Source organism: Caloenas nicobarica, chromosome 29, assembly GCF_036013445.1.
Source record: "Caloenas nicobarica isolate bCalNic1 chromosome 29, bCalNic1.hap1, whole genome shotgun sequence".
In the NCBI taxonomy this organism is placed as follows: domain Eukaryota; kingdom Metazoa; phylum Chordata; class Aves; order Columbiformes; family Columbidae; genus Caloenas; species Caloenas nicobarica.
In genome coordinates, this window is record NC_088273.1 from 1,499,149 (window position 1) to 1,519,143 (window position 19,995).

Sequence of the window (19,995 nt, forward strand, 5' to 3'; positions counted from 1 at the left end):
CTGTGAGTCCCTCAGATCAGGAGATTCTATGAAATACTAAGTCAAATGTCCATGTATTCATTGTACAGATGAGTTGTAAACATACACATCATGTGCATGTCCACTGTGTACATGTGGTGACATGAACCCAAGTGAGCACAAATGCTATCAGCTATTGCTTGGGGTGCCATAAAGGTCAGTGGGACAGAGATGGTGTTCAGGAATCTCTTCCAGCCTATGTTATTGTATGATTCCATGAATCTTTTCCTTGGAAAGCTCTTTCAATACAGAATAGACAGAGGCAGAAGAAAAAAAAAAAAGGCAGAAGCAGAGATATAAAACACACCAGTGTAAATACAGCAGCTCCTCTGAGGAACATTTCTCCACTCAAACCCTTGATAGGAAATCTATTAGATAAATTTGATGAAAGCAGCTTAGTTTTACCTGCTCACACACTGGACCACAAGGAGGGTGATGGCTGGGTACGACGCCATGTGCTCAGCTGTGTCTCAGGAACTCATAGGCCAGTAGGAAGCCAATGGCTGTGGAGGGGACTGTGAGGTCACTTGTGCCTCTGCAGGGGATAGGGCAACAGCAGGAACATGGCTGGGAAAGGGACTGGGAGGTCACACATACGAGACAAGCAATCGGGCCCAATCAGCATGATTTATGAAAGGGAGGTCCTGCCTCACCAACCTGATCTCCTTCTATGACAAGGTGACCGGCTTAGCAGATGAGGGAAAGTCTGTTGTGGGGGAGTGAATCCGCCACACAGGCTGTGGATGTTGTGTACTTAGACTTGAGTAAAGCCTTTGACACTGCATCCCACAGCATCCTCCTGGAGAAGCTGCAGCTCATGGCCTGGATGGTGTATCTGCGATGGATAAAGAACTGGCTGGAGGGCCGGGCCCAAAGAGTTGTGGTGAATGGTGCCAAATGCAGTTTGGGGCCAGTCACGCGTGGTGTTCCCCAGGTCTCCGTTTTGGGGCCAGTTCTGTTTAATCTCTTTATCAATGGTCTGGACAAGAAGATCAAGTTCACCCTCAGCAAGTTTGCAGATGACACCAAATTGGGTGGGCGTATTGATATGCTGGAGGGTAGGAAGGCTCTAGAGAGGGATCTGAAGCTGCCAGTTCATTGGGCTGAGACCCATTGTCTGAGGTGTAACAAGGCCAAGTGCCAGGTCCTGCACTTAGGTCAAAACAACCCCCTGCAACACTACAGGCTTGGGGAAGAGTGGCTGGAAAGCTGCCTGGTGGAAAAAGAAATGACAGGGTTAGTCGACATCAGCTGAACATGAGCCAGTGTGTACCCAGGTGGCCAAAAAGGCCAATGGCCTCTTGGCTTGTATCAGGAATAGTGTAGTGGGCAGAACCAGGGCAGCAATCATCCCCTTGTTCTCGGCGCTGGTGTGGCTGCAACTCACATCCTCGGTTGAGTTTTGGGCCCCTCACTATAGGAAAGACCTTGAGGTGCTGGAGTGAGTGCAGAGGAGGGTGACAAGGCTGTTGAGGGTCTGGAGCGCAAGTCTTCTGAGGAGCAGCTGAGGGACGCAGGGGTGTTTAGCCGGGAGAACAGGAGGCTGAGGGGAGACCTTTCGATATCTAAAACTATCTGAAAAGAGGCTGTAGAATGAAGGGTGTTGGTGTTCTCCAGAGTAGCAAGTGATAGGATGAGAGGAAATGGCCTCAGCTTGTGCCAGAGAAGGTTCAGAATTCGTATTAGGAAACATTTTTTCATGGAAAAGGTTGTGAAGCAGTGGAACAGGGTACCCAGGGCAGTGGTTGAATCACCATCCTTGTTCCTTACAACAGCTTCTAGGAGGATCTCTTCCATGTTCTTTCAAGGTACAGGTAAGAGGCTGACAGGTCAGTATTTTTCAGGGTCCTCCTTTCTACAGCAGAGGAGACAAACACTGCCACACAGTGCAGCTCGGAACGTGGAGACTGGGCATGAGGAGGAAGAAATATCACTCAAAGGGTAGTGCTGTGGTACAAGAAATCATCCAGAAGGAGCGTGAGATCAATCCACTTCCTTGTGTTTCAAGGAACAGAACATGAGAGTGGAGACGCATCAGTCAATGTATGGATATAGCAGGGTGAGAACAAAGGGAGGAAACGAGATAGGTGTCTGCAGCCTGCAGGGAAACAGAAGCAGCTGTGGGACAGTGTAGGACAACCTGTGGTGGAGATGGCAAAGGGCACTGGCAAGGCTGGATGTAACCAAGAGAACCCAAGTCTTTGTCTCCTTGGCTATGGCAATCATCATGTTGTCCTCAGGCACTGGGGGCACCTCATGGCCTCCTTGCACACCCCCAGGAAGGCTGGGAACTGTCACACCATTGTCCTTCACTCAGCATCACACAGCCCACATCCCCCTGCCCCAGGAAGAGCCCTGAGCAATGGGTGAGGGACAGGATCTGCCTTCCCAGGGGCTGGGGGTCAGGCCTTGGCCTCTCTGCTTCATCCAACAAAACCAGGGTTTTCTCAGCACCTCAGCTGCCTGCACATGACCCTTTGTTTATCTGCCATCATGGCCTCCAATTCTCTGCTCTAACGAGTCCCTGGGAAGGCTTTGCTGGTACTTGTCCTCGGTGGAACTCATTAATACTTCAAGGTACTTAGTACTTTTTTCTTCTGACTTTGACTTCTGGTAAGGTTTGTGCAATCTCCTCTCAGCACCTGAGCTTCAAGGACTCGGTACCAAATATACCATGGGGCTCATTACACGGAACAAAGCTCTAAGAAACCATGTCTCTTCTTGTAACGTCCTTCTAGTCATGTAGAGTTAATTGGAGAAGTTTCCTAGTCTAGTTATGGAGAACGATTTCAAAAACCTTCTAATAGAAATGACTTTTTTTGGTTTCAGGGTATTGGTTTTTTTTTTTTTTAGTGTGGAGAAGAGGTGATTACAGCATTATCTGATATTGTTCCAGGGTCTCTGCTAAGGAGGTCTGGACTGGTTGGAGAAGCTGTCCCTTGAGGTCTGACACTGTGTGGACAACTTGCTCCTCACCTCCCCAACCCCATCATTTCTCTCATTGGCCACCTGGCACTTGCATCCCTTTTCCTTACACCAGACTTCTCCACTGCAGGCTGCAGCTGGATGTTCGGGGCAGAGCTGAAGTAGCTCAGCTGGGAGAGCATCAGACTGAAGATCTAAACGCCCCTGGTTCATCCCTGGCCTTCGCAATGATTTTCTCCCTTTGACATCTGCGGAGCCCATCTGCCTTCTTCCATCCTGCCCTGGCCCTCCTTGCGCCTCCAGCTCTTGCCACAGCACTGCCCATGCCCTGTACCTGCAGATCTGTGGGTCAGAAGGAGCCTTCTTCTTGCACCACAAGTTCCCGCCTCTCCCTGGGCAGGAATCTCTATTCAGTGCTTTTCTGGGGTGATCTCCAGCTGTCCCTCCTTCTAATCAGCAATCAGGATCTCTGTTTCGTGAGGCCTCTGCAAAGACCCTGTCTCTCTCCTCTTTGTCATTCTCGATGGTGCACAGACTGCTCCCCTCATACACCTCCTTCCCTGGACCTCAGTTCCCAGACCGGAGCATCCTGACCACCGTCCCACCCAGTCCCAGGGCTGGGCACTCTCTGGAGCTGAGGTGTGAGTCGCAGCATCCTCTGTCTGGAGGTTTGTCACAGCTGGGCCTCTGATGTGCCAAGGACAGCTGGCAAAGCCGTGCTGAGGTTTGTCCCCTGGGGAGCGTGGGCACCGGTGTTGTTCAGTCACACGCTGTCCTGAGCAGAGTTTTGTGCCTCCCCGCTTTGCCCTCCTGCTGCAATGTTTGATGAATCACAGACACGCTCCTCTCTGGGCATCAGCAGGGAGATACAAGCACAGGGGAATCTGTCTGAGGCCCCACATGAACATCCCTCTGCATCAGTTCCTCCCTGCTGCCAGGGCACAGGTCAGGACAGAAATACCAGCAGTGGCTCCCCTGGGGTCTAGCTTGGAAGTCACCAGCCGTCACACTGGGACTCCCAAACAGCCCCAGCTCTACCACTGAATGTCATTTTTACTTTTACTTGCATTTCCTGAGCACTGCACAAGTTGCTGTGCTCTCCATCCTCTCAGCCCAGAGCCAGGGCTCACAGCACAAGTGTCTCAACTGTCCCCCGTTTCCATACCCAAATATTCCAGGGAAGTTGGGCTTTTGTTGTGACTGAGAACAACTGAGAGGAGAGGGACAGACTGCCCAAGCAAAGTTACTGTCTTTTCAGCTTTGAGAATGAGCTTGAAAATATTTGTCTGCAGGGGTAGTGCCTGCATGACTGTCACTGCTCCAAAAGAGTCCTTCTAGGTTGTTGCTGAGCAAGAACAGGAGAGTCATTGATGAAGACGGGCTTCGGGGACCCATGTGCCTCCTGACCATTGCGGGAGGAGATCTGTGGGCCATCATCACCTCTGGGGCCATCTGGAGTTTATAGGGCACCTTGACCACCTTAGGGTTCAATTCTGCGGGGTCACAGCCCAGGACTTACCCTGATTGGCAGCTCTGTCATGGCCTCTGCGCTGTGGGACCAGCCTGGCCCAGGCAGGGCCTGGGGGAAAGAGCAGCTGGGAGATCTTGGGGTGAAGAAATGGGCACTGGGGTGCATCATGGCACCTATTAGAGAGCCATTTTGACTAGAAACTGCCTGTGGCAAAGCAGGATGGGAACGTCTCTGTCAGCAGGATTATTCCACAGGGACCACGGGCTCTGGCAGCCCCACAGCCTGACCCCAAACCTGTTGTCCCTGAGACAAACCCCTTCCCCACCGCCATGTCTTTGTTCTCTGCTGCCCCTGATCAAACTCAGGAAGATTTCCTGATGCCTGGGCAGACACAAACCAGATCCCGGCTAAAGTCCACTGAGACTTTTAATGAGAACAAATATGATGCACAGTGTAAAAACAGGGAAAAAATGGAGGAAACTCTGGGCTGTTTCTGCTGCCCATGGGCAAAGGGAGACAGTTCCCCGGTGCTCACGGCTCTCCCAGCTGCACAGACCTCTCCTCCCTCCCGGCTGCACCCACCTGCACAGCAGGGATGGGCTCTCCTGGCCGGGGGCTCAGGGATTGCTGTGCACCCAGCTCTGTCACAGCCTTTGTGTCCTCACGAGGATGTGCCAGAGAGATCTCTTCAGCATTATCATAGCCCATGCTCCCCGGGGACAGGGACGAGGTGTCTCCTTCAGCTCCAGGGACCCCAGCACTTCTCTGGGAGCACAGGCTGCCCCCTGCAAGCAGCAATGCAGGACATTGCAGTTCACCCCATGGGGTCTGTGCACCACATTCCTCCCTGCTCCTCACCACATTCAGCTCCTTCTTCCACCCTCCAGTCCCTCCATGGGAAACTCCTGGGGCAGGATTCCCCTTCCCAAGAGGTTTAGGTCTCAGTACAGCAGCAACTAGGGTGTGAGCAGGGATGGCACCCCAGGAACCAGCAGCGCTGAATTTCCCTCTTACCTCTGGGTGCATCCCTGGGTCCTGCTCCCTCCTCTGGCACCCTGGGCGTTTCCCAAGCTCCCTGTCCAGGGCCATCGTCCTCCTCAGGGTGAGAAACCTCCCTGGCATCATCATAGCCCTCTGCTGGGTCATCCCCATGCAGAACAAGAACATCTGAAAAGAGAGGGGAGCTGGTGACAGTGAGAAGATACATCCTGCAGAGCAGAGGATGGGAGGCACTGGTGTTGGCAGCAGCACAGGAGACCCTCAGGTCCTCCCCATCTGACAGTGAGACTCAGTGACACCTCTGTCCATCACTTGTCTGCAGGCAGATCAGCCCCTTCCTGCTTCATTACCTGGTGCTGATCCCAGACCATCCTCCTCCTCACGGTACCCAGGGTAGGGCTGCAGCCGGGTCAGGGACTGCTCTGAAGAGGAGCCTGCAGAGATGCGCAGCGGGTGTTATGGAGCGAGCCCACTGACCTGGTTCGTGGCCAGTGCTGCTGGGGAAGGGGGACCCACAGAGCTGGGGCTGCATGGGGAGGAGGGCTGGGAATTCACCCTGTTCCCCTGGGACAAGCTCTGTCTCAGGGGTGCTCCCAGAGCTGCCCCAGGACAGCTCATCCCTCACTGGTCAAGTGGGGTGCAGAGGCAGGAAGAGAGGGGCTGTCCAGCTGCGATCAGCAAAGCTGGTTGGGAGGCAGCTCCTCTCCCGGGCCCAGGACCTGGGTGCTCTCCCCACAGACCACACAGCCCCAGCACTGCAGGGACCACGGGCTGGGGGCTTCAGAGGATCAGCCCTGGGGTGGGGCCAGGGGAAAGGGTCCTGCAGATGTGCCCACACCCACCTGAGCGACCAAACCTCGCCTGCTTCTCCTGCACTGGGCTGTAACCGATCTCCTCGTACACAGCCTCGGGGAAGAGCTCCTGGGCTGTCCTGGAGCCTGGAGACAGAGGCAGGGCTGGCACAGGGACAGGCAGAGAGGCTATGGGACCCCACTGTGCTCCCCCAGACCTGTTCCTTGGTCCAGCCCAGGACTGCTCCAACAGCACAGCCCCACTGTGCTGTCCAGGAACAGCTGCCACATCCCCAGTGAGGGCCACATCACTGTGGAGATGATCTGGGGCAGCATCACACCCTTGGAGACAGCGCCCAAGCCCCTCTGGCCCCTGGGTCATCCCCCCTTGTCTGACCCCAGAGCAGCTCACATGTTTCCTCTCCACCTGGAGCTGACCCCTGTCTGCCCCATGAGTCCATAGTAGGGCCCCAGCCTTACCAAGGGCAGGCAGGGCTGGGCAGAGGGTCAGCCTGGGGCCTGACACCGTGGAGATGGGCCCTGCTGCTCTGTGTTCCTCCTGTCTTGTTGTTTGCCCCAGGGCACCCTCCAGCACTACCCAGAGCACTGCCAGCCTTGGCCACCTCCACCAGGATAACATCTCCTCCAGGATAACATCTCCCCAGGACAACATCTCCCACAGGATAACATCTCCTCCACGATAACATCTCCCACAGGATAACATCTCCCAAAGGATAGCATTTCCCCCAGGATAACATGTTCCCTGGTCCTGCTCTGCCATTTCTCTCCTTGCCCCATCTCTTGCTCCCACCACCTCTCGGCTCTCTCCACCCCTTGCTGCTGGTGCCCGATGGCCAGACAGTCAATGAGGTGCGTGGAACAGGTGGCAGCACACAGTCTCATCCCCTCAGCTCTGCTTGTGCCCCTTACTGACCCCCCGCAGCACCCACAGCCCTTCCAGGAGGCATCACTGGGACCTCTGTGGAAGGACCCACCTCTGCGCCCAGCCCTGGCTCTGAGCACTTGCCCGGCCAGCAGGGCCAGGAGCAGGCAGAGAAGGGCCCCCAGGATGATGCAGATGATGACGGGCACTGAGATCCTCCCATTGACAGCCGGACGGCCCCGGGTGGGATCTGCATGGGCAAGAACATGGAAGAACAGCACCAGCCTTGGGAGAGGTGGAGGCAGCACCAGTCCTGACCCCCATCACACAAGGCAGCAGGGAGTGGAGGGCCCAGGGGGAGAGTGATGGAGAAGCTTCCACCCTGCTGAGTGAATTACAGCCCTCCTCAACCCCCACACAAACACCCCAGTGCCTCCTCCTGGGAGTTTCACACTCCAGCAAGGAGCCCCTTCCACCCAACTGTGGGTCAGAGTCTGGCCCTGGGATACCCAGCCCTGGGGGGAGGACAAGTTACCTGCTTGGGGTGGGGATGCTGCTGTCCTGGGTGCAGCTGCAGAGGAGGAAAAGGAGAGCTGGGCTGAGAGGGTGGGAGTGCACGTACCAGGAGCCTTCCCTCCACACACCCATGTGTGTCTGTAGGTGTCCCTGACACATCCCAGCCAAATTGCCCCTCCTGTAGTGCTAGAAAGGGACCCAGGACAGGGCCCGTGGCCTCTGCTCTGGGTGGCAGGCAGGGTGGCACAGGCAGCCCAGGGGATGGCCCTGGAGCTGCAGGGCCCCACGGGCAGTGGCCCAAGGACATCCAGTTCCACCGAGGCTGCTCCCTGCGTGGCACCAGGCTGCTGCACCCCACAGGAACATTCCTGCTCTCGGGAGCTCAGGGGCTGTGCCAGGACCAAGTGGGTGAAAGGCCTTCCCCAGCTCCCTGCCAATACCCGAGCAAGGGGTCCCAGCCCCAGCTCACCCGAGCAGCGCACGGCAGCATCTTCCTTATGCCGGCAAGCACGTCCGTCCCCAGGCCGGGCCCAGCAGTCCTGCAGAGACGACTCCGTCCCCCGGCACTCCACCCGCTCCAGCCAGATGGGGCCTTGCCCCACCCCAAAAGCAGCCTCACGCAGGGCAGACACCGCGGGGCCACAGCCCAGCTGCCTGCACGCCACCTGGGCATCCCGCATGTCCCAGGAGTCATCGCACACTGTCCCCCAGGAGCCGTGATGCCAGAGCTCCACTCTGCCCGAGCACCCGTCCTCGCCTCCCACGGCACGGATCTTCTCCCTGTCTGGAGAAGGCAAAGAGCTGCCATGGCACTCAGACAGCAGAGCCCTGCCAGGCAGGAGGAGCACACAGAGGAGCAGCTCCCTACCTGTGCAGCTGGTGGAGTTGGGGCACGGGGCCAAAGGCTCTGGGGGCATTTCTGGGCGTCTCCCTGAGGAAGGAAACACTGTGGTGAAGGGGCTGGCTTGGGGATTGTGCAGAAGAGAGCGGGGCTGAGCTCTGCTCGTGCCTGTGTGTGCCATCTTGGTCACAGAGCAGCAGGGGGTGTCCATGGAGGGGAGGCTCCTCTGAACCCCATCTGGTCTCTGCTGAGACCTCACTTGGAGATGTCACTGCCTCCCCCAGGCACTGCTGGGTGGCAACTGCTGCTGGACGTGTGGAGCTCTGGGAACTGTGGTCACGTTTGTGCCACCAGCAGCAGAAGAGTCTGACATGGAAATGAAAACCCCTCCAAGCTCTTTCTCTGCATTTGGCTGTGCCCAGAGGGGAGCAGAAGCTGGGGTGACACCGATCCCCAGTGGCTCAGAATTACCATTGCAGGTGATGTAGGTCTCATCTCGCAGGTCATCGCATGACTGTGGGTCCCAGGGAGCAGAGGGACACTGCCAAAAAGAGTTGTTTTTCTCCCCACACTGCACGTAATCCAGCCAGGCAGGGCCAGACACCCTGCCATAGGGCAGGCCTGTTTCCAGGGATCCTCCGTCCCCACAGCCCAGCTCCTTGCACGCCAGCGACACCGTGTCAGGAGTCATCGCGTTGGAGCAAACACTCCTCCACGTCCCGTTGTAGAAAACCTGCAGGCGCCCGGAGCAGCCGTCACTGTTCTCCAGCCTCAGGGCCACGAACTCTGGGAGGAAAGGCAGCAAGAGGAACAGGCTGGTCTGGGGCTGTGGGAGCCAGGACGCCTCTGCGCTCCCCAGGCCCCCAGGCAGGCAGGGCAGGGCCAGCAAGTCCCCCTTGCAGCCAGGGCAGAGAGAAGTCCCTGGTGGACACACAGCCCTGCTCTCCCCACTCACCCTGGGGGACAGCTGAGCTCCCCAGGGACCCCAGTGGGACTGAGGGCACCCGTGCATGGGTGTCCATAGGCCGGGCTCAGGCAGGGGCTCAGCCAGGGACAGCCTTGGCCATGCCCGGCTTTCCCTGCATCCCAGCCTCCCTGGGAACCATCCCAGCACATCTCCCAGCACAGACCTGAGCAGATGACGCCCGCGTCCTCTTTGTGCCCGCAGTCGTGCTGCCCCCAGGGCCCGGCAGCGCAGTCCCAGAGAGCAGCTTCGGACCCAGAGCAGTTCACACCGTCCAGCCAGATGTGCCCGGAGCCTTCCCCGAACCGAGCGGAGCCAGCCGCCTCCACCGGCCCTCCACAGCCCAGCTGGTGGCAAACGACGGCGGCATCAGACAGGTCCCAGCCATCGTCACAGACGGTCCCCCAGCTGCCCTGGTAGTAGATCTCCACTCTCCCTGCGCAGCGCCCGGACCCGTTCACCAGCCGGACCCACCGGCTCCCTGCAGTGGGGAGAAACCCCAGGTGCTGTCAGGGGGTGGCTGCCCCCCACCCCATCATACGGGGGCTCATGCAGCACCGCTCACCCCAGCAAATGACTCCCACGTCCTCCACAACCCCTCCCAACAGCAAACTCCCGGGCAGGGAGGTGTTGCAGAGGGTCAGGCTGGCCTCGTGCCCTGCGCACCGGACCCCTCGCAGCCCCACGGGGCCCGTCCCTCGCTCAGGCTTTGGGGGGTTGTAGGCTTTTTCTGCCTCTCCACACCGCAGCTGCCGGCACACCACGCTGGCCTCCTGCACGTCCCACTGGTCGTCCAGGACTCTGCCCCACGTCCCGCGCTGGAAGATCTCCACTCGCCCGTCGCACCGGCTCCCTCCGCCCACCAGCCGCAGGGACGCAGAGTCGGCTGGGCCTGGGGACAGCAGAGGAGCCACAGCCATCAGCGGCACCGGGCAGCACGGCAGCCTCCAGGGAGGAGGGCAAGGGGGGATTGTCCGACCAGACAGGACAAGATTGAGCCCTGTGCTGACGAGAAGCCAGGGCAAAGCCCAGGCCCTGTCTGCAGCTCACAGCCAGGCCTGCTGCTGCTGGGTGGTGGGATGAGGCTCTGCAGGGCTCTCTGTGGGGATGGGATGTGGCTGTCTGCAGCCACAGGGATGGAGCAGAGCCCCACCGACCTGTCCTGGGCTCATGCTATGGAACACAGGCCTGGCAGTGGTGCTGGGGCCTGAGGCGCTGCCCTGGGGACAGGTGTCTGCCTCTGTTCAGACCTCAGCTCTCCCAGAGCAGAGCGGTCAGTGTGAGCAGGGAAAGCCCCCCAGGGATCCTCCAGGGAGAAATTCAGCCTGGTGCTGCCATGGGACCCAGCTTTGGGTGGCCATGTCTCCCACAAAGGGAAGTGGAGCTAATGCACCATTTTCCCAGCACTCACCTGAGCAAATGACAGCAGCGTTGTTCCCGTGGGAGCACGGGGAGGCCCCCAGGGTGGTCACTGGGCACTGTCCCAGGTGGGCTTCAGTCCCGTCACAGTGGAACGAGTCTCTCCAGACAGGGCCAGTTTCTCTCCCAAAATACTCTCCTCCAGGAATGGACTCAGCAAACCCACAGTGGAGTTGATGACACAGAACGTGGGCATCAGAGAGATCCCAGCGGGAGGCACAGAGGGTTCCCCAGGTCCCCAGCACCTGGACCTCCACCCTCCCTGCACAGGCTGTGCTGCCGTTCACCAGCCTGAACGCTGTGTACTCTGGGGACAGAGGAGGAGAGAGGGTGGGTTGGTGCTTTTGTAGCCTCGGTAGCCAGTGGAGAGTCCAAAGGGACAGATGCCTTTCTTCTTGTGCATGGTTTTCATGCTGCAGACAGTACAATGATCCCTCCTGTCCTACACCCACCCAGCCTGGTTCTTGCTCTGTTCGCAAGCCCTGGCACAGCCCCAGTGTTCACCACCCCACCCTTTGTCCTTACGTGTGCAGCTGACAGCAGCGCTGTTCATCTGGGTGCAGGCCTGGTCCCGGGAGGACCCCGTGGGGCAGGAGGACAGGAGGGACTCATTCCCCACACACTGCAGCTCTCCATCCCACACGGGACCAACCCCTTCTCCAAAGTGACCTCCTCCAGACACAGGCAGGGCCAGACCGCACTGCAGCTCCCTGCAGACCACCTCAGCAGCTTTGGGGCCAAAGTGGGAATCACAAACAGTTTTCCACTGGTCCCCATCACTGATCTCCACACGTCCTGAGCAGCGGCTCCTCCCTTCCACCAGGTGGAAAAATCCTGGAAAAATACACCAAACAACCTGGGAATTCCCAGAGCCCTCTGTCAGTTACATGCCCACATCCCTCATCACCTCCGAACAAGCCGTGGCCAAAGTGCCCATTGCACATGCCAGAGGAAGCTGTTGGGGAAGGGCTGGTGCCAGAAACACATCCAAGACTCCTCCTCCCCTTGTCTACATCACAAGAGCACCTGAGGTGTGTGTCTGCCACACACTCACAGCCACAGGTGCTGCTCACACAAAGGGCTCCCACACAAGCTCCTCTGTGCTGCCTGGCACGGTCCCCCCAGCACCGCAGCCGTGTGAGCAGTTGGGGTCCAGGAGAACTGGCCCGGATGATGACAAAGATGCAGCTGCTCAGCCCCTGCAGAGCTTGGGCCAGGCAGGACCATCATCACCTGCGTACAAACAGAAGCTCCTTCTGATCCCAGGAGTGTTCCTGGGGTGTTGGGAGGTTCCTTTTAGGTGGGAGATGTCCCAGAGCACAGAAATGGAGCAACTGTTATCATGGCTGGCGCTCTCCAGAGCCCTCCGCTGCCTGCTCGAGGGGGATGTTCTCATCCAGGGACACCGTGCTCTGCCCAGGGGTGCACAGGTCCCAGGCCAATGGCCAGGCAGGGGGCAGGAGACCCGCATGTCCCCCTGGCCTCACGCTGCCTCAGAGGGTGACAGCAGCACAGACGAGAGTCATTAAGTGCTGGCAAAGACTCTCTTTCATGGGTCAGTGTGGGGAGCTGTGGGCAGGCAGGAGGGGTTGGGCAGCTTGTCAGCGCTGCCTGCATGGGGTCCTGTCCCCACAGGGATGTCACAGCTTTCCCCAGGGACCAGTTACACCAGCTATGACAGTCCCAGCTCAGCAGCATGACTGGCCACACTAGGCCCAGATCTACCATGTTTGTTTTTTGCTGAGAGCACCGACATGTCACTTCTTGCATCCCAGCCCCAAAGTTAGGTAATAGGCTGACCCCTTACCTGAACACGTCACTCCAGCATCAAAAATGTGAATACAGTCATGTTCGCCCCATCCTGCATGTTTGCAGTCAGACAGGGAAGATTCGGTGCCATTACAGCTGACGTCATCCATCCAAATGGGGCCAGATCCTGCCCCAAAGTGTCCGTACTGAGGAGCTCCAACAGCAGACCCACAGCCCAGCTGCTTACAAACCACTGCTGCATCGTTCATGTCCCAGTAGTTACCACACACAGTCCCCCACTGTTCATGCTGTTTCACCTCCACTCTCCCAGCACAGCGCCTGCCACCATCCGCCAGCCTCACCTCCGCAGCACCTTCAAACACTGACACAGGACCAGTCAGATCAGCGTCAAGCCCCAGCACTGTGGGTGTCAGGGTGGGAGACCCCTCCCCTTCAGGCTGTCCCCAATATGGTGCAGAGGTCCTTTGTATCCCCACGGGCTGAGCAAGGCCGGGGTGACCAGCTCCAGCTGTCCTGGGACATTTGTGACCCCAGAGCTTTCAGCACGTCCTTCTACCATAACAGACCCTTCAAGCTGCCCCTGGCTCAGACTCACCTAGAGCACCCACTCCTCTCAGGCCAGCACCCTGGGAAGAGACCTGTCCCCAGGGATTCCCAAGCTCCCGCTCCTGTTTCTCCAAGGGTCCCCAGCTGCTATGGACCACAGTCTGCCCTGGGCACCTCCCACATCATAATCTCAGGCCTTTGTGTATCCACTGTGGAGCAACGTGTTGATCCCAGGGAGCCCTCCCAGCCCATGGCCCCTCTTTGTCCTTGGGCGTCAGCCCAGCCCTGCCCTTGTCTATGATCCCAGGAAGGTTATGCCTCTGCCAGCCTGTGGGAACAGATGCCCCAGTTCCCTTGTCTCCACAATCACAAACTGTCCCCTCCTCAGGCCGGAGCTCACCCCAGGGTTCAACACCCCACCCCGAGTCCTTACGTGTGCAGCTGACAGCAGCGCTGTTCATCTGGGTGCAGGCCTGGTCCCGGGAGGACCCCGTGGGGCAGGAGGACAGGAGGGACTCATTCCCCACACACTGCAGCTCTCCATCCCACATGGGACCAACCCCTTCTCCAAAGTGACCTCCTCCAGACACAGGCAGGGCCACGCCGCACTGCAGCTCCCTGCAGAGCACCTCAGCAGCTTTGGGGCCAAAGTGGGAATCACAAACAGTTTTCCACTGGTCCCCATCACGGATCTCCACACGTCCTGAGCAGCGGCTCCTCCCTCCCACCAGACGGACGAATCCTGGAAAAAAAACAGTAACAACATGGGAGTTCCCAGAGCCATCTGTCAGTTACATGCCCTCATCCCACATCACCTCTGAGCAAGCCGTGGCCAAAGTGCCCATTGCACACCCCAGAGGAAGCTGTTGGGGAAGGGCTGGTGCCAGAAACACATCCAAGACTCCTCCTCCCCTTGTCTACATCACCAGAGCACCTGAGGTGTGTGTCTGCCACACACTCACAGCCACAGGTGCTGCTCACACAAAGGGCTCCCACACAAGCTCCTCTGTGCTGCCCGGCACGGTCCCCCCAGCACCGCAGCCGTGTGAGCAGTTGGGGTCCAGGAGAACTGGCCCAGATGATGACGAATCTGCAGCTGCTCAGCCCCTGCAGAGCTTGGGCCAGGCAGGACCATCATCACCTGGGTGCAACCAGAAGCTCACTCTGCTCCCAGGAGTGTTCCTGGGTGTTGGGAGGTTCCTTTTAGGTGGGAGATGTCCCAGAGCACAGTAATGGAGCAGCTGTTATCATGGCTGGTGCTTTCCAGAGCCCTCCCCTGCCTGCTCAAGGGGGATGTTCTCATCCAGGGACACCGTGCTCTGCCCAGGGGTGCACAGGTCCCAGGCCAATGGCCAGGCAGGGGACAGGAGACCCGCATGTCCCCCTGGCCTCACGCTGCCTCAGAGGGTGACAGCAGCATGGACGAGAGTCAGTAAGTGCTGGCAGAGACCCTGTTTCATGGGTCAGTGTGGGGAGCTGTGGGCAGGCAGGAGGGATTGGGCAGCTGGTCAGCACTGCCTGCATGGGGTCCTGTCCCCACAGGGCTGTTACAGCTTTCCCCAGGAATGTCTCAGGACCACTCTGTGCATGCGATGATATAGAATAAGCAGCCAAATTCAAGCAACTGCCAAGCTCCTAAAGCCTCACAGAGCCAGAACACGCATCCGAGCCCTGGGGTTGGGCAGCGAGGGGCCGTGTGCTGCCTGCTCCTCTGCCCAGGGTCCAGCGCTCGTGCGCTCTGAAAAGTCCCTCCAAGGCCATTGATGTACACATGTCCCTGAGGGGGAACAACCCAGCGTGATCAGCCCTCTCATGCTCTTCCTCCAAGGTGTGGGGTGCCGGCATGTCCTCCCATGGTGTTTCCAGCTCAGGGATCCTCAGCCGTGTTGGCTGGAAACTGGCAGAATGAGTGGGGACCAACAGAGACGAGCAGACACTCCAGAGCAGGATGGAAGATTCATGTGCAGCCCAAGACACCAACTGAGGTGGGGCTGAGAGACTGTGGCAGGGTTAGTTCTGCCTGGGGTAGGTTCCTTCTGGGCTTTCCCAGGGACTGGGAACATGAGCAATGACAGTCCCAGCTCAGCAGTCGGACCAGCATCACTGGCACATTCTCTGGCTCATGCTTTTTGTTCCCTGAGGGCACAGCCAGGTGCCTTCCCCCATCGCAGCCCCAACAGTGAAGAACAGGCTGACCCCTTACCTGAACATGTCACTCCAGCATCAAGAATGTGAATACAGTCATGTTCGCCCCATCCTGCATGTTTGCAGTCAGACAGGGAAGATTCGGTGCCATTACAGCTGACGTCATCCATCCAAATGGGGCCAGATCCTGCCCCAAAGTGTCCGTACTGAGGAGCTCCAACAGCAGACCCACAGCCCAGCTGCTTACAAACCACTGCTGCATCGTTCATGCTCCAGTAGTCACCACACACAGTCCCCCACTGTTCATGCTGTTTCACCTCCACTCTCCCAGCACAGTGCCTGCCGCCATCCGCCAGCCTCACCTCCACAGCACCTTCAAACACTGACACAGGACCAGTCAGATCAGCGTCAAGCCCCAGCACTGTGGGTGTCAGGGTGGGAGCCCCCTCCCCTCCAGGCTGTCCCCAATATGGTGCAGAGGTCCCTTGTATCCCCACGGGCTGTGCGAGGCTGGGGTGACCAGCTCCAGCCCTGCTGGGTCATTTATGGACCCTAAGTTTTCGGCACATCCTTCTACGCTAATAGACCCTTCAACCTGCCCCTGGCCCAGGCCCACCTAGAGCACCCACTCCTCCCAGGCCAGCACCCTGGGAAGAGACCTGTCCCCAGGGATTCCCAAGCACATGCTGCTGCTTCTCCCAGGGCCCCCAGCTCTCCTGGACCAGTCTTCCCATCTCCCACATCATAATCTCAGGCCTTTGTGTATCCACTGTGGAGCAACATGCTGATCCCAGGGAGCCCTCCCAGCCCATGGCCCCTCTTTGTCCTTGGGCGTCAGCCCAGCCCTGCCCTTGTCTATGATCCCCAGGAACATCACGCCTTTGTCAGCCTGTGGGAACAGATGCCCCAGTTCCCTTGTCTCCACAATCACAAACTGTCCCCACCTCAGGCTGGAACTCACCCCAGTGTTCACCGCCCCACCGAGTCCTTACGTGTGCAGCTGACAGCAGCGCTGTTCATCTGGGTGCAGGCCTGGTCCCGGGAGGACCCCGTGGGGCAGGAGGACAGGAGGGACTCATTCCCCACACACTGCAGCTCTCCATCCCACATGGGACCAACCCCTTCTCCAAAGTGACCTCCTCCAGACACAGGCAGGGCCGCGCCGCACTGCAGCTCCCTGCAGACCACCTCAGCAGCTTTGGGGCTAAAGTGGGAATCACAAACAGTTTTCCACTGGTCCCCATCACTGATCTCCACACGTCCTGAGCAGCGGCTCTTCCCTTCCACCAGACGGACAAATCCTGGGAAAAAAACACCAAAGAAACTGAGAGTTCCCAGAGCCCTCTGTCAGTTACATGCCCACGTCCCTCATCACCTCCGAGTAAGCCATGGCCAAAGTGTCCATTGCACATTCCAGAGGAAGCTGTTGGGGAAGGGCTGGTGCCAGAAACACATCCAAGACTCCTCCTCCCCTTGTCTACACCACCAGAGCACCCGAGGTGTGTGTCTGCCACACACTCACAGCCACAGGTGCTGCTCACACAAAGGGCTCCCACACAAGGTCCTCTGTGCTGCCCGGCACGGTCCCCCCAGCACCGCAGCCGTGTGAGCAGTTGGGGTCCAGGAGAACTGGCCCAGATGATGATGAAGCTGCAGCTGCTCAGCCCCTGCAGAGCTTGGGCCAGGCAGGACCATCATCACCTGGGTGCAACCAGAAGCGCACTCTGCTCCCAGGGGTGTTCCTGGGTGTTGGGAGGTTCCTTTTAGGTGGGAGATGTCCCAGAGCACAGAAATGGAGCAGCTCTTATCATGGCTGGCACTTTCCAGAGCCCTCCCCTGCCTGCTCGAGGGGGATGTTCTCATCCAGGGACACCGTGCTCTGCCCAGGGGTGCACAGGTCCCAGGCCAATGGCCTGGCAGGGGACAGGAGACCCACATGTCCCCCTGGCCTCACGCTGCCTCAGAGGGTGACAGCAGCACGGACGAGAGTCAGTAAGTTCTGGCAAAGACCCTGTTTCATGGGTCAGTGTGGGGAGCTGTGGGCAGGCAGGAGGGGTTGGGCAGCTTGTCAGTGCTGCCTGCATGGGGTCCTGTCCGCACAGGGCTGTCACAGCCCCAGGGATGTCCCAGGACCAGCCTGTGCATGCAGTGATACAGAAGAAGCAGCCAGAGTCAAGCAGCTGCCAAGCTCCTAAAGCCTCACAGAGCGGGACCACACAGCCAAGCCCTGGGGTTGGGCAGCGAGGGGCCATGGGCCGCCTGCTCCTCTGCGCAGGGCCAGTGCTCATGCTCTCTTAAAACTCCCTCCAAGGCCATCGATGTACACATGTGCCTGAGGGGGAACATCCAGCGTGATCAGCCCTCTCATGCTCTTCCTCCAAGGTGTGGGGTGCCAGCATGTCCCCCCATGGTGTTTCCAGCTCAGGGATCCTCAGCCTTGTTGGCTGGGAACTGGCAGAATGAGTGGGGACTGACAGAGACCAGCAGACACTCCAGAGCAGGATGGAGGATTCATGTGCAGCCCAAGACACCAACTGAGGTGGGGCTGAGAGACTGTGGCAGGGTTAGTTCTGCCTGGGGTAGGTTCCTTCTGGGCTTTCCCAGGGACTGGGAACATGAGCAATGACAGTCCCAGCTCAGCAGTCAGACCAGCATCACTGGCATGTTCTCTGGCTCATGCTTTTTGTTCCCTGAGAGTACAGCCAGGTCCCTTCCCCCATCCCAGCCCCAAAGTTAGGTAATAGGCTGACTCCTTACCTGAACATGTCACTCCAGCATCAAAACTGTGATCACAGTCATGTTCACCCCATCCTGCATGTTTGCAGTCAGACAGGCCAGATTCGGTTCCATTACAGCCGATATAACTCATCCAAATGGGGCCAGATCCTGCCCCAAAGTGTCCATACTGAGGAGCTCCAACAGCAGACCCACAGCCCAGCTGCTTACAAACCACTGCTGCATCGTTCATGCTCCAGTAGTGACCACACACAGTCCCCCACTGTCCCTGGTGTTTCACCTCCACTCTCCCAGCACAGCGCCTGCCGCCATCCGCCAGCCTCACCTCCGCAGCACCTTCAAACACCAACACGGGATGAGTCAGGAGAGCACCGAGCCCCAGTGCTGCAGGTCTGGGGGAACCTCCTGCCCGCACTGAATCAGATGTACCAGGGTGGGAGCCCCCTCCCCTCCAGGCTGTCCCCAGAGCAGTGCGAGGGTCCCTTCTGTCCCCACAGCTGTGCAAGGCTGGGGTGCCCACGTCCAGCACTGCTGGGTCATTCTCCATCCCACCACACAAGGCACCTCTTCCCACCCAAAAGGCCACCTGTCCCCCACCCATGCCCACCCACACACTGCCCAGCCCTGCACTGGGCACCTGCTGCCCCCAGACCAGCACCCCCTGAACAGCCCCGTGTACCCAGGGCTGCAGCTTCCCCTGCAAACCACCTGCCCCAGCACCATCCAAACCCGGCCCAGCCCCAGGGCTTTCCCTGTTCCCACTGAGACCACCAACAGGATCACACATCCCCTCCTCTCCTGGTGTCAGCCCAGCCCCTGCACTGGGCCTGGTCCCCCAGGAAGGACGTCTCCCTACTGCAGAAGTCCCCATCCTCTTCTCTCTGCGGGGCACAAACTGCTCTCGTGGGGTCAGGGCTCCCCTGGAACAAGGGGTGCTGAGCAGCACACAAACCCTCTGGGGCACCCCAGAGGTTGGCAGTGGCCTGGGGATCTCTGGGTGCTGCCATCACCAGTGAGGCCACCACTGGCTCCAGAGGCAGAGTGCTGGGAACAAGGGGGTCCAAAATGGTACCCCAGGACAGGGTGTCTGTGAATCCAGCCAGGCACAGGCTGCCCTGAACACTGGAGCCATGGAAAGGGAGATACTCTCTACCACCGAGACAGGCACAGGGAAGGGCACAGGCTCCATGGATCTGAGCACCTTCTGCCCCTTGTCTCAGCAGCACCTGCAAAGAAACCCCATTCCCAGACAGATCCCCATGACCACACTGGTACCCGCTGGCCCTGGGCGGTGGGACAAGGGAGTCAGCACTTACCCCTGCACAGCTGGACCCAGAGGAGCAGCCACAGCGTCTGAGGGGACAGGAGTCCCTCTGTGCCCATCCTGAGCCTCCTGCCCTGATGGCGCATCCCTCTGTGCCGCACTCCCTGCCGCAGCTCCAGGGACTCGTGGGAACAATGATGACGGGAGGGCAATATATCTCTGCAGATGTTCCCCAGCTACAGGAGGAGCCAATCGAAGCAGCAGCACCTTTTTAGACATTATCGGGAGCTATCTCCCCTCGAACACAGCCCAGTCCTCCAATGAACTTCTCCAGCGCCATTCATGACCATATATGAGGGACGGCTCCGCTGCAGGTGTCTCATCACTGTGCTGGTGGAACGTCACAGGACAGGGCTGGTTGTAGTGGGGCAAACAATTTTTTACTCCTTGAGCCCTGTGGTGGGGACCAGGAGCACCGAGCATGTCCTGTGACAGACTATCCAAGAGCTCGAGGTAGAGAGCGTCCAAACACTGCTGTGCTATAAGACCCATGGGGCTGCGACTGCACCGGGGCTGTGTCAGGAAGGGAAGGAAACAGCCCCTGTGACAGACCCCACTGTGCTGGGAGCAGCAGCTGGGAAAGGGCCTTAGCCCAGGGCAGAGCCCCATCCCAGGAGCGCTGGCTCACCCACCGCTCCCTGGAGAGC

At 58.7% G+C, this 19,995-nt stretch overlaps 1 protein-coding gene across 1 annotated transcript; it reads right to left on the bottom strand.

Annotated features, from left to right (window-relative positions):
- Positions 1 to 4,945: 4,945 nt before the first annotated feature.
- On the bottom strand, positions 4,946 to 19,425 carry LOC135999565 (scavenger receptor cysteine-rich type 1 protein M130-like). The gene is made up of 14 exons (XM_065653130.1): positions 19,341 to 19,425; positions 18,046 to 18,360; positions 13,577 to 13,885; positions 10,820 to 11,134; positions 9,974 to 10,300; positions 9,575 to 9,889; positions 8,916 to 9,230; positions 8,472 to 8,522; positions 8,073 to 8,387; positions 7,623 to 7,658; positions 7,200 to 7,337; positions 6,256 to 6,351; positions 5,429 to 5,581; positions 4,946 to 5,199 (listed from the first exon to the last, which is right to left on the bottom strand). The coding sequence occupies exons 1-14, from the start codon at positions 19,405 to 19,407 to the stop codon at positions 4,946 to 4,948; spliced, it is 3,006 nt and encodes a 1,001-aa protein (XP_065509202.1). The 5' UTR covers positions 19,408 to 19,425.
- Positions 19,426 to 19,995: the final 570 nt, after the last annotated feature.